We start from the raw sequence: 14,524 nt of genomic DNA on the forward strand, positions 1-14,524 counted from the left end.
GCCGGGACATCGGGGGCCGCGGGCGTGGCCGACTCGCGGTGGTGATAGACGACAGCGGGGTCAGCGAAGCGCACCGGGCTCGTTGACGAGCCCCGGGTCGGCAGGTGCCGAGGTAGTGACGTGGTAGCAGCGGTGGTAGACGAGTGCGGGGTTGGCGAAGCGAGCCGTGGGCGTCGACGGGGCCGCGCATGGTGCGGGAGGGGTCGGCGGGGCCGCGCGTGGCGCAGGCGTGGTCGATGGGGCCGCGTGTGGCGCGGGAATAGGCGTAGGCGTGGTCGACGGGGCCGCGCGTGGCGCTGGCGTGATCGACGGGTCCGCGCGTGGCGCGGGAATAGGCGCGAGCCGCGGCGTCGAGTCCGCACGGGGTGCGGGTAACAGTGCAAGGCAGGGCGCCTGGGAGGAGGGGGAGACTAGATCGGACTCGAGGAGGGAGTCAAGATCGGTGGGTGGGGAGGGGCCAGCAAGGGGAAACACATCCTCGTCGAAGACGACGTGACGAGAGATGATGATGCGGTGGGAAGCGAGGTCCAGACACTGATGCCCCTTGTGGTCAGAGGAGTAGCCAAGGAAGAGGCAGTGGGTGGAGCGAGGAGAAAGCTTATGAGGGGAAGTAGCGGAAGTGTTAGGGTAGCAGGTACAGTCGAACACGCAAAGGTGGTCGTAGGTGGGGGCTGTGCCGTACAGGGCGAAGTAGGGTGGCTCACCGCCTTGGAGGGAAGACGGTTGAGAAGGTGTGTGGCGGTGTGCAGGGCCTCTGCCTAGTAGCTGGCAGGGAGAGACGCCTAGAAGAGAAGGCAACATATCATATTGGTGGTGGTGCGAATCATGCGTTCAACATGGCCGTTTTGGGCAGAAGTGTAAGGGCACGAGAGACGCAACTGGACGCCATGAGTGAGAAAGAAAGAGCGGGAGGCGTGGTTGTCAAACTCGTGGCCGTTGTCACACTGCAGGGCACGGAACGGGCGGTGAAACTGGGTGGACACCCATGCGAAGAAGTGTGAGGGTGGTGAATGTGTCGGACTTCAATCGAAGAGGAAAAGTCCAAAGAAAATGGGAAAAGTCATCCAAAATCACCAAATAGTATTTATAACCAGAAAGACTGAGTACAGGAGAGGTCCAGAGATCACAATGAACCAGATCAAAAGCCTGCTCAGCCCGAGAAGAAGTGGTGAATGGGAGACAAGTATGCCAGCCTAACTCACAAGCATGACAGAGGCCCTCAAAATGTCCCCTACTACATGAAAGATCTAGGCTACTGGTAATCGTGGTCATGACGTCAGGTTCGGGATGTCCGAGACGAAGATGCCAAGTGGTGGAGGAGGTGGTGGAGACCAGGGCAGGAGGCGGAGACGCGCCGGAGGTGGATGACTGGAGCGTGTAGAGTGGCCCCGAGCTGTCACAGCGGGCGAGGGGAGTCACCAGATCCTTCACAGAGAAACCAGAGGGGTCAAACTCAATGGAATTGGAGTTGTCAGTGGTGAAACGACGAACAAAAAGGCGATTATGAGTGGTGGGGGGCTACGAGAACGTCGTTGAGGTAGAACGGTCCAGGGAGAACTGAGGCACCTACTGAGGTGACGAGCAGAGTGAAACCGTTTCCGACGACGATCGATGAAGGATGAGAGGAATGGGGGGGGATGGGAGCGAGAGAGCGTGCTTGTAGTGGGAGTGGTGTGGTAGGAGGCACCAGAGTCGATCATCCAGTCGGAAGAAGGAGGGGTCATCGCCATGGTGCTGAAAGCGGCGGCGAGGAAGGCGTTGTCACAGCCTTCAGACAGCGGGGACCAAGTCGTCGTGGGTGTCCCCGGGGGCAGGAGTTGGGCGGAGCCGGATGCGATGCAGGCACGCCATAGGGAGGCGTGGGAGGCACGCCGTAGGGTGGCACAGTTAGGAGGGCTGGCTCCGGGGGACGGGAGGCACGCGGGACCTAGCCCGGCCACATGGCGATGGCCCCGGTCCAGGGGTTATAGAATGACGGCCACGCCTGGCCGCCACCCCGGCCGGGGGGACCACCACGAGAGGAGCCGCCACCCCCACGGCCGCCCTTGCGGGAACGACGACCTCCGTCGGCGGCGGACGCTTGACGAGGGGCCGCAGGGACGGTGTGGGGCGGGTAGGGCCCCGGTCGACGGAGGTCGAGGGGCCTGGCCCCCTGAAAGTGCCTGACCGCCGGGAGGAGCTCTTTAGAGCGCCAGAGCAGGGCCTCAGACGCCATGGTGAGCTCCTTGAGGAGAAGCTCGTTCCTGACGACATGGAATGTGGAAAAGGGAACAGTCCTCTTGATGAGAGCCTTCAGGAGTTCAGGTGGCCATAGCGGGGGCTGAGGCCACGCAGAAGGTTCAACACCAAGGTCCGGTCGGCGACAGGCTCGCCGAGGTCGCGGAGAGAGTCCGCCATGCCCTTCATCTGGCGGCAGTACTCGTGCACGGAGAGGTCCCCTTGAGAGAACAGGTGGAACTGGGCGTCGAGGTGCAGGGCGCGAGCGTCCCGGTTCCCGAGGAACTGTTCTTCGAGGGCGAGCCACGCCTGACAGCCCGTGTCCTCCTGGTCGCGGATGATGTCCTGGAGCTCGACGATGATGGTTCCGTGGAGCCAGGAGAGGACCACGAAATCCATCAGTGACCAGGCTGGGGTCGGCGAGGTGGCGACGTCGTCGAGGACATGGCCATCGAGGGCGTAGCGCCGCAAGATGAGGAGGACCTGCCCCCTCCAGCGAGGGTAGTGGGAGGACGCCGGGTCTAGAACGACGGACAAAAGGGACCAGATGTTCTGTAGTCTGGCCGCTTGGGCGTGGGGAGCCTCTGAGGTGGGCGGGGGTGTCTCCTGGTCGACCGGAGGAGGGCGGATGATGAGACGCTGCGCAGTGGCCATCTGGGCGGTCAGTGTGGCGGCCAGTGCGAGGGACGCGGTGCGCTCGCGCTCTTGAGAGGCGGCCACGACAGCCTGGATAGCCGCAATGGCCGATGACATGGTGGAGTCGGTGGAGAGCGTCGTGGAAGACCAGGTGGCATCGGCAACGAGCGGACGAGTGGTGGAGAACCTAGGGGGCGGCTGCCTGGGGAGGCGGGTCGGCGATAGAAGACCGGTAAGGGCGCCTGTACACGCCGGGTAGCCCGGTAGGCCAAGCCCGATGGGGACGAGGTCGGCGGCGCTTGCGCTGACCGCAACAGTGGCACTAGGCGAGGAGAGGCTGGCGGCCAGGCGCGCGTCGACGCCGGCGGTGGCTGCGCCAGCAGCGGGGACCTGCGGCACGCCAACAGGGGTCAGACCTACGTCGGCTCTGGCGTGGGCGGCCGTGTTAGGCGCGCCGGATCCGATGTTCTGAAGGGAGGCGGTGTGGATGTGGTCCATGGCCGTCGAGGGCGCGTGCGGTGGAGGAGGGCCGGCGGCGCAGTTGGATTCGGCGGCGCGTCGTGACGAGGGCGGGTGGAGACAACCGGCGGCGCGGGCGCGACGGGAGAACTTTGGCGGCGCGGGGGTCCAGTCTGCGTCGCCCGGTGGGAGGAGAGGGAGACGACCGGCGCAGGGAGGAGTTGGCCGCCGACGGCTAGGAAGGGAGGGAGAGGAGAGTGGTGGCGGCGGCTGTGGGTGGAGGGAGGAGAAAAAAACTGGCTCTATACCATATTGGAAACCCTAACCCTAACTAGGGTTGGGTGATGTATTAATAGACTTGAGTAAACTGGGCCAGGCCCATTACAGATGGTTGAGATAGTAATTACATGGGAAAAACCCCAAACCCTAAACGGGTAGTCTAACACATGCTAAGGTGTCTCAGTGGGAACTGCCAATCCATCACCTTTTTTTTTTCTTTTTATGCATGCCCGGTGGGTAATGTGAAAATAGAACTATACCTTACATTGGTGACCTGGTAAAGTTGGATAGTGCATGCTAAGGTGTCGCAGGGGGAAGTGCCAATCATTTAGATGGGAAGCGAGGGTAGGACGTTCTTTGAAAATTAAGGATTTTCAAGGCATTTATCTGTTGAACAATGAATCTTTTATTTCTTTATATGTTGAACAATGAGTTGTAATGTTTAAGTTTAGTTGGATATATGAGGCTAAAGTTACACTAACATTTTGCCGCTATACAAAGTTTTTTTGATATTTGGACTTGCTTGAAACAGATTGATATTTGTTTTGTAACTGTATTAGAGAATATTCATAATTTTCGGAACTCTAGTTATTCTCTGTTTTTTTCTGAAAGATGGTGCAAAAACATGACGACCTTTATCATGTGGAGGGCCCTTGGGCAGGAGAGGAAGACACAAATATCATGTGGAGGAAGATGGCGACATGCATCCGAAAGATAGCTTCAGAAGAGTTTGGGTTGAGTCAAGGGAACAGAAGGGAAGTTAAAGACACTTGGTGGTGGAACGAAGATGTCCAAAAGGCTATCAAGGAGAAGAAAGATTGCTACAAACGCTTACATCATGACAAGTGTGCAGAAAACATAGAGAAGTACAGGATAGCGAAGAAGTCTGCAAAGCGAGCGGTTAGTAGAGCCCGGGGTCCAGCCTATGACGACCTTTATCAACGGCTGGACACAAAGCAGGGAGAAAAGGATATCTATAGGATGGCCAAGATTCGTGAAAGGAAGACAAGGGATGTCAACCAAGTCAAATGCATCAAGGATGAAGCAAACCAACTATTAGTGAAGAGTGAAGAGATCAAGAACAGATGGAAGGAGTACTTCAACAAATTGTTCAATGGAGGGAATGAGAGTGCTACAATAGAATTGGACGAACCATTCGATGACAACAACAGGGGTTTTGTACGAAGGATACAAGAATATGAAGTTAAGGAGGCGCTAAAAAGGATGAAGGTAGGAAAGGCGATGGGCCCTGATGGTATCCCTATCGAGGTATGGAGATGTCTTGGAGACATAGCGATAGTATGGCTGACTAAGCTTTTCAACACCATCTTTCGGGCAAACAGAATGCCCGACGAGTGGCGGCGGAGTACATTAGTACCAATCTTCAAGAACAAAGGAGATGTTCAAAGTTGTACTAATTACCGTGGAATTAAGCTCATGAGCCATACAATGAAGCTATGGGAGAGAGTCATTGAACACCGCCTGCGAAAGATGACGAGCGTGACCCAAAATCAGTTTGGTTTCATGCCCGGGAGATCAACTATGGAGGCCATTTTCTTACTAAGACAACTTATGGAGAGATTCAGAGAACAAAAGAAAGACCTGCATATGGTCTTCATAGACTTGGAGAAGGCTTATGACAAAGTACCTAGGAGTGTAATGTGGTGGGCCTTGGAAAAACACAAAGTAGCAACAAAGTACATTAATCTTATTAAAGATATGTACACTAATGTTGTGACAAGTGTCCGAACAAGTGATGGAGACACCGATGACTTTCCAATTAACATAGGACTACATCAAGGGTCGGCTTTGAGCCCTTATCTTTTCGCTTTGGTGATAGATGAGGTCACAAGGGACATACAAGGAGTTTTACCGTGGTGTATGCTTTTTGCCGATGATGTGGTACTTATTGAGGAGAGTAGGAGTGGTGTTTCTCAAAAGTTGGAATTGTGGAGGCAGACGCTGGAAGCAAAAGGTTTTAGGCTTAGTAGGTCTAAAACAGAGTATATGAAGTGTGATTTCAGTGCCATGGGGTATGAGGATGGCGATGTTAGTCTTGATGGGCAAGTGGTACCCAAGAAAGACACTTTTCGTTACTTAGGATCAATGCTTCAAAAGGAGGGAGACATCGATGAGGATGTCAGTCATAGAATTAAAGCCGGATGGTTGAAGTGGCGACAAGCTGCGGGTGTCTTATGCGACCACCGGGTGCCACGCAAACTAAAAGGCAAATTCTACAGGACAGCAATCCGGCCGGCTATGTTGTATGGAGCAGAATGTTGGCCCACTAAAAGACGACATGTCCAACAACTAAGTGTGGCAGAGATGCGTATGTTGCGCTGGATATGTGGCCACACAAGGAGAGATCGAGTCCGGAATGATGATATACGAGAGAGAGTAGGAGTGGCGCCAATTGAGGAGAAGCTTATGCAACATCGCTTGAGATGGTTTGGACATATCCAACGAAGACCTGAAGAGGCACCAGTGCATATCGGAATAATTAGGCGTCCCGAAAATGTGAAGAGAGGTAGAGGTCGACCAACTTTGACGTGGACAGAGGCTGTGAAGAGAGACCTGAAGGAGTGGAATATTGACAAAGAGCTCGCCGCAGATAGGAAGGGGTGGAAGTGTGCAATTCACGTGCCAGAACCCTGATTGATAGTTTCGCTTTTCCTCCTTAATCGTTTGACCTTTTCTTGTGTCCATTTTAGATCTTGCTGGTCCTTGTGGGTTTTATCTCTTTTATGTGTTTCCCCGTTTCGTTGTTTTCGGTTCTCCTTTGCCTTTGTTTCCCTTTTCTGTTCTTTGGGGGTTGAGCTCTGAGGTTTTCATACGGGGTTTCATCTCTAGCCTACCCCAACGTGCTTGGGACAAAAAGGCTTTGTTGTTGTTGTTGTTGTTGTTGTATGGTGCAAAAACATGTGTTGTTTTATGAAGCCTGAACACTGTATTATTTTCCTCTTTTAGTAGACATTATATATGCTAAAGATGAGCTATGTATCACTCTGAAAATGAAAATGGCTTCTCTAGAAAATGCCTTATGCAGGTTTTTGTGATAATCTATTCGTCTTGCCCCTCTTCGTGTCTGGAATTTTACCCAGATATGTTGTGTCATCAGTTTTCTCTGTATTTTCCAGGATTCGTCATTGGCATCAGAATCTTCACAGCGGTTTTGCACTGTGGATGCTCAGTTTTCATTACTGCTGAGATTAAGCCATCATTATGGCAAACATGGCTCTCAGATTCTATTGTCCATGGGTGCTTTACAAAATCTTTCAGCATGCAACCTCATGGGTGGCCAGAAAAAGGTGCCACTTGCTCCCAAATATAACTATATATGGTTTATGAATTCACACTAACAGTTTTGTATATTGTTAGGTAAATCCAAGGGCAATCTCTAAAATTGTAAAAGAACGGACTGGTGAAATTGACAAGAGGTCACTTATTACACCTGTACTGCGAATAGTCACCTCTTTTACATCGCTAGTGGACTCGGCTGATTTTCTCGAGGTTTGCTTATTTTAGATATCCAGATTTTTTTGCCTCACATATGTAAGGTGTCTGCTTACTAATATATAAAAAATAGGCAATAAAAACAGAATATATACGAATATATCTCAAATAGATAGGGATAATAGTATTGAAGTAGCAAATAGGAGGGCAAGTTCAACATCATAGACATAAAGTTCAACATAAGTAATAGATAATAGTAGTAATAGTCTAGTAGTAATAGTCTAGTAGAGTAGATAACACTCATCTCTCAAGCCTCAATGGCCCAATCTCAAAGGTCATCATCAAACTTATCATGGGGTGTAGGATTCTCTTCATCATCTTCCGCCTTATTTGCCTCATCACTATCACTCATACCAATGTCATTTTGTGGATCCACCACTTCATTGCTTGAATCTTTTCCATCATCCTCCTCACCTTGTTCATCTTCCTACGCCCTCATTGTACTATGCCTTTGGTTGGTGTTTGAATACATACGAGCTTGTCTTGGAAAGTTGCGGCCTCGAAGGGACTCAGATGCTCCAATGGCATCATCAACTTGTTCCCATGTCAAGTTATGCTCATCATCATCCCTACCAGTGTGTACAGCCGATGAGTGTATCCACTCATTGTCCCAATCAAAATCGCCAAGCACTAATGGGTCATAACTTGTGCCACCTGTCTCCCTCCTCTTTTGGAACCTATTTTGCATCTTCCGATTGTATGATACAAAGACTAAGTCATTTAGCCTTTTGTGTAGCAATCGGTTCCTCCTTTTTGTGTGCATCTAAAAAAACGAGAAGAGTAAATGATAGCCATACCATACATGAATATTAATTTATGAACACAAGTCAACTTATACTCACAAATTCAAAGGTACTCCAAATCCTTTCACAACTGGATGATGAAGCACATAGACTAACCACACGCTTTGCAAACCTTTGCAATTCGAAGGCACGACCACCATACGAATGCCACCAATCAACTACAATAACATGTCACATACATATTAGGGACATTGAAACATGTAGCATGCTGAAATTAACAAAATCACATAGACTTATGAGGGCTTTTTGTTTCAATGTTTGCAAGTGCCAATTTGCTTGAGAAGATAGGGCCACGTTGTTCCTCATAATGCATTGCAAATTCATCAATCTTAGATCGGATAGCATCATCCGGTTCCATTCTTTCAAGCACATCATTAAAGCAGCTTCTTAGCTCTGCAACATACCTATCATCTGCTTTGTTCTTAATGGCAAAGAATTTTCCCAGATTTTACAATGCAGCTCCATACAATGGATGATCCATTTGCGACACCCATCGACGCTCAACAATACCCAAGACTCTTTTTAGCAAATGTTGCTTGTTTTGTGATGTAAAGCTAAGCTTTATCCTCTCTTTTGCCCTATCCATTAGTGCTGTAACTTCTGCCATGGCAGGCTTCTCATCACCATCGGCCGCCCTAAGGACAATAAGAAGTGGTGCTGAAGCTCTAAGGCTATCTTCAACTGTGCTCCAAAACGTTGATGCCAGAACAATGTCATAAACTCCCTTCCCAGCCTCTGTTTTTGACAACTTGTTTGACTTCCATGCATCACTCAAACTTGGACCCTTCAAAGGATCTCTATGCTTATGTAGGCTCTTCAAAGTAAGGAAGCAAGTGGCAAACCTAGTGGCTCCAGGTCTAACTAGGTCCATGCCACCTGTTTGCTTCCTCATTGCACTAAGGATCCTTCCATGCCTATAAATAAAAGTGATGACTCGTTTGGCTAGAGCAATTGTTTTCTTGAAATCTTTCGACTTTCCAATATCTTTTAGCATTATATCCAACCAATGAGACAAGGACTCCAAAACAATGTTGGAATTCGATCCATGAGAATCTTGCCTACAGCCTTATAATTGGCGCCATTATCTGTCACTACTTGAACCACTTTGTCTCTGCCAATATTATCAATCCTCTTCTCAAGCAAATCAACAAGCATAATAGCACTGTGTGCTTCACTTGAAGCACCAACAGACTCTAAGAAGTAAGTCCCCTCATGACTGTTCACAAGAAAGTTGATCAACTGATATCCCCTCCTGTCAGTCCATCCATCTGACATAAGTGTGCAACCATAAGTCTTCCAAGCTAACTCATGATGAGCTCTCAAGTTAGTCACATCTTTGACACATTCAGCAAGTAAAGACTCTTTAATCTCATGAATACTAGGAGGAACATATCCAGTAACATATTGAGAAGTGGCCTCACAAGCAATGTGAAACTGTCTAGAATTAATGGCGTTAAAAGGTACACCACACTCATAGAAACACATAGCCCATTGCTTGCTGACATAATCTCTGTCAGCCTTAGACTTAGTGCATGTTTCCATGGTGGTTTGATTGTGTGACCCTGAGGAGCGCCTCTCATCCACAACTTGTTTAGGAGATCTTCGAAGCATGGATGCAATTTTCCCTTTTTCTTTTTCCTTGTTTGATGTCTGTGGCTGTGCAGCTGTTCTAAACTGAAATGCAGCTCTCTTCCTTTTGGCAGCTGTCCCCGAGCTATTTTATTGCATAGATGTGGTGGAATCCTCTTCGCCTTGCTGCCCCTGACCATCATGATGATGATCATCAAGGAAAATAGGCCTAGACCTCTTGTTCTTGTCCAAATATGCCTTCATTTCTTTTCTAATCTCAGTTATAGTCTTAGAACACATTAATGCAATATGTCCAAATATGCCTTCATGTTCTTTTAACCTCTTGATTCCTCTCATTGTCACGGTCTTGCAAAGGTTGCATGCGACCTTATCTCGATTCTCAACCTCCGTGCAATATCCATAGTTCCATCCAGGATCATTAGACTTTGCTCTGCTCTTTGGATCTGCCATAGGGCCAGTGTTTGAATCCACAGGCACAGAGGCGGGAGCAGAGCCTGCGCTCTCCATCATTGACCTACAAAGGTAATTGGAAATATTAAGTTGCATGCACCAACCAGTTCAACCAAAAAGCTTAAGCCGATAGGAGTAGGTGGGCAATTCACTTATATTATATTCTAACACTCTCCCTCACGTCGAGCCTCTTTTGGGTCTCTGACGTGGAATATAGGAGCAAACAACAATTATTTTATTAAATTGTGCTAACCAGCAGTGTTTACAAGTCGTCCGACTAATCGTGATTAATCGCGATTAGTTGGGCTGGTCGCCTGGAAGAGGGCGATTAGGAGGACGACGCGATTAGGGTTTCTAGTCGTCCGACTAGTCGTCGACCTGGGCGATTAGTCGTCTGGTCGAACACTTCCTGGCCGTTTTTGGTCGTTGCAGTTTTGGTACTGGGCTTCACTCTGGTTTTTGGCCCATCTACAGTAGCCCGCCCCTTCAAAAACCCTCCCAGCCACCAGGACCCCTCCCAGCCGCCAGAAACCCGCCAGAACCCTTCCCAGCCGCCAGAAACCCTACTCCTCTCCTCTGTCCTCTCTGGTTTCTGCCGACGTCTCTGCTCCAGCCTCCAAGTGCTCCAGCCAGCAGGTAATGCAGTTTGGATGCTCTAGCGCGATTTGTTTGGATGCTGATCTGCTCTAGGTAGCAGCCAGCAGGTTCCTGCTGTACTTTTTACTGAATTACTGCAAGTAATTATGCCAATATTACTTTCAGTTTGGACTTTGGACTTTGGATGGATTCTGTTTTACACTTTTACTGAATTACTGCTAGTCTGCTACTAATTATGCCTATATTATTGCAGAAATACAATGTTTATATAGTTAATATATAGTTATATACATATACTTATGTCCTTAAATCTATAGGACGACTAACGGACGACCAGAGGTCGACCAGGACCGATTAGGTCGACTAATCGTCGCCCTAATCGCGATTAGTCGCCTGGTCGTCCCTCTCACTCGACCAGCTGGTCGCCCGACTTGTAAACATTGCTAACCAGGATTCGAACTCGAGACCTTTGGCTTTGATACCATATTAAGTTGCATGCACCAACCAGTTCAACCTAAAAGGTTAAGCTGATAGGAGTAGGTGGGAAATTCACTTATATTATATATAACAGGGAACAACTGAACAATTGAATTAAATCTGAATAGAGAGGCAGAGAGCAGATCAGCCGAGGGGGAGGGGGAGCTCGCCGCGGAAGGGGGAGGGGGTGGAGCCTCACCAGGGAGCAGGGGAAGGGGACTTCACCAGGGAGGGAGAGGTCGCGGGCTCACGGTATGGGGCCGCCGCCGTTGGTGAACTGAGAGCTGCCGTCACCTGGACCTCACGTGAAGCCCTAACCGCGTCCTTCTCTGGTACGTGGACAGCGAACAGAAGGGTTTGGGGAGTGGAAAACTTTACAATCCGGTCCAAGGCGTCTGCAGGGCGATGCCTTGTCTTCCTATGAGGCGCTAGCGCGACGCCCTGAACCCCAAAGTGACACCTCAGCCAAGATAGTATGGTGAGCAGGAGGCCTTGGGCTTGAGCCTCGCCTTAGCGCTTAGGCGACACCTTGATAACTATGATCTGTGGTCCATTACTGGGTCAGTTTTGGTAGCTGGATGCTAATATCTCAGTTTTGTAATTTAACTTTACGGTGTTCTGTCAACTAAGATCTTAGTATATATATGGAGGAGTTTTGGTAGCTGGATGCTAATAATTTAGCTGCTGTGTAATTTGAAGTTTTGAGATTCTGGCCTTAGGAATCACATCACCGTTGTTACCTTGTTTGGTAATGAATTTTACACGATGTATCTGTCCTTTAGTTCTGTGAATTTTCCTCATTAATGTCCCTTATAAAGTTTTAACTCTTGATTCAGGTGAAGAACAAGATTGTACGAGAGATAGTGGACTTCGCAAAGCAGCATCAGTCAGTTTTTAATAGCATTTTAAGGGAGAACATGACTGGAACTAATTTGCTCACGTTGGAGCAGCTTAGCATGGCGGTTTCTATTCTCAGCAAGGTTTGCTATTCACTTCATATTTGATTTTGGCCACCTGTAATCTGTTGTAGAGGTGCTAACAACTTTTTAGGTTTGGGCGTATGAGGAAAATGAGGAATGCAGCTACATTCAAGATCTATTTTCCTTGATGCATTCTCTTTTTAGCGTTGACTTTGGGATTCTAAATTTTATGCAATCACCAAACATGATTGAGGTGAGCTTAGTCCTCTTCATAATATTATATTGTAATGATGGCCTTATGGACCCATATAACTTTTTCAATACTTCTGCATGCTTCTATTCAGAATCAGAAGTCAGAATTGATAGCATTTGGTCTTTGCTTCAGCCTTGTCTCTTACCTTTATGTTCTCGCTACAAGGAAAAACATGCGATTTCAAGTGAGTAATACTTGAAACCTTTCCTCTGCTAATAAAAATGTGGTTGTTGCAAGTCCAGTTTTTCTTATGTCCAAATCTTTGACACTGACAGTATTTGCAACACCTTGAATTTGCAGGTTTCATATGGCCGTAACAGTGATCAGCAGCACCCAACACTACAAATGGTTTCTGATCTTCTGAATTCAGCAACACTTGCCCTAGAAAGAGTTGGTGAAGAAAAATATATGCTTTTAAACAAGGTATTGCTGTTTCTCACCTGCATGGTCACAAATTTACTTAGTCAATTTTGTTTTAATGGGTTAAAGTATGGAGAAAATACGTTGTACTTGGCAAAATAAGCTCGAAAGTCAGAAATACAGATATGGAATTGAGTGAAATGTTTACTATTATCTGGAATTCTGTAGCAGTTCATACTTTTTCTGCAATGACTTTGTCTGCATTTGTTATCTAGATCCGTGACTTAAATGAGTTGTCCAGAAAGGAGGTTGATGAGATAATAAAAGTGTGCATGAAGCAAGATTGCATATCTCCTAACGATAACATCCGTAAAAGGTAAGCTCTTAATTTTCTCGAAATCTTTGGTTCTGACGCTGACTGATTTTGTCTAGCTAATCCTTCAACAATATGTTCTGTAACAGTTTTTTTTATTTGTTTGCAGGAGGTACATTGCAATGATAGATTTGTGTTGCATGGCTGGCAACCGAGACCAACTCATTACCCTTCTACTCCAAATAACGGAATGTGCCGTTACTATTCTCCTCATTCATTTTCAGGACGAGTAAGAATGTTTATCAGTTTAACTAAAGGTTCTATAGCTTACTATTCAGTTCTTACATTAGAAAGTCAATAATTTTCTCTGTATTTGTAGTGCTTCTGCAAAAGGTCTTTCTTCATTTTCTGATGAACTCCTTCCTGTGCTGGAGAGACTAGAGCATTTGAAAGAGGTAAAACACATATATGTACTATATACTAGGGCTTTAGGTGGCTGCCATGACCCATGGGGTTCACTCTGCTTTCATACTCTTGGCACCTATAAATTAGACGTTTAATGCTGGGATATGCTGCTGCATTGTTTGACAAGAAATCTATGTATATTCTTTTGGTTGTACAATAGCTAAACATAAATTTAAAAGAGCAGATGCTTTCACATAGATTATGTTTATTAATTCGATCTGGAGTATTAAAACCTTTTTATTGGACCTGCAGGACAAAGTTGGACGTAGTCTGAAGTTGTTCCACAGATCCATTACTACACTAAAGGAGATGACCATCAGAACCATAACCATCTGAAGGCCGCAGCCTGTACAATGTACATGTTTATTAGGATAGTACACCTCGCTAGATTTGCAGATGTAAAACATTGTTGTGTAAGCTCTCATATATATATATACACACTTTTGCCCTGAGGCAATGAGCTGTATGTCATGTTTTAAGAGTAAAATGTGATTTTTGAGGGGTTTCCATCTAGGAACATTAACATTTAAACTGTATTTTTTTGGCCTATAAACTTTCACTGGAGATATTACTTTTTTTGTTTTGCCCTTAGATGTCTATAGGACACAAAGCAGGGAGAAAAGGATATCTATAGGATGGCCAAGATTCGTGAAAGGAAGACAAGGGATGTCAACCAAGTCAAATGCATCAAGGACGAAGCAAACCAACTATTAGTGAAGAGTGAAGAGATCAAGAACAGATGGAAGGAGTACTTCAACAAATTGTTCAATGGAGGGAATGAGAGTGCTACAATAGAATTGGACGAACCATTCGATGACAACAACAGGGGTTTTGTACGAAGGATACAAGAATATGAAGTTAAGGAGGCGCTAAAAAGGATGAAGGTAGGAAAGGCGATGGGCCCTGATGGTATCCCTATCGAGGTATGGAGATGTCTTGGAGACATAGTGATAGTATGGCTGACTAAGCTTTTCAACACCATCTTTCGGGCAAACAGAATGCCCGACGAGTGGCGGCGGAGTACATTAGTACCAATCTTCAAGAACAAAGGAGATGTTCAAAGTTGTACTAATTACCGTGGAATTAAGCTCATGAGCCATACAATGAAGCTATGGGAGAGAGTCATTGAACACCGCCTGCGAAAGATGACGAGCGTGACCCAAAATCAGTTTGGTTTCATGCCCGGGAGATC

At 47.4% G+C, this 14,524-nt stretch overlaps 1 protein-coding gene across 2 annotated transcripts in view; it reads left to right on the forward strand.

Annotated features, from left to right (window-relative positions):
- LOC103626805 (nuclear pore complex protein NUP205) overlaps positions 1-13,896 on the forward strand; it is a 55,977-nt gene extending 42,081 nt beyond the window's left edge. Inside the window, exons 36-45 of one of the 2 annotated variants that reach the window (XM_008647152.3) lie at positions 6,729-6,899; positions 6,970-7,101; positions 11,858-12,001; positions 12,072-12,194; positions 12,286-12,378; positions 12,495-12,617; positions 12,830-12,930; positions 13,037-13,156; positions 13,247-13,322; positions 13,585-13,896. In XM_008647152.3, the coding sequence (XP_008645374.1) occupies positions 6,729-6,899; positions 6,970-7,101; positions 11,858-12,001; positions 12,072-12,194; positions 12,286-12,378; positions 12,495-12,617; positions 12,830-12,930; positions 13,037-13,156; positions 13,247-13,322; positions 13,585-13,668 (1,167 nt within the window). In that variant the 3' untranslated portion in view covers positions 13,669-13,896. The remainder of the gene's footprint in view (positions 1-6,728; positions 6,900-6,969; positions 7,102-11,857; positions 12,002-12,071; positions 12,195-12,285; positions 12,379-12,494; positions 12,618-12,829; positions 12,931-13,036; positions 13,157-13,246; positions 13,323-13,584) is intronic. The other variant, XM_008647153.3, reaches the window with a different exon arrangement.
- Positions 13,897-14,524: the final 628 nt, after the last annotated feature.

This window comes from Zea mays, chromosome 5, assembly GCF_902167145.1.
Source record: "Zea mays cultivar B73 chromosome 5, Zm-B73-REFERENCE-NAM-5.0, whole genome shotgun sequence".
Classification (NCBI taxonomy): Eukaryota; Viridiplantae; Streptophyta; class Magnoliopsida; order Poales; family Poaceae; genus Zea; species Zea mays.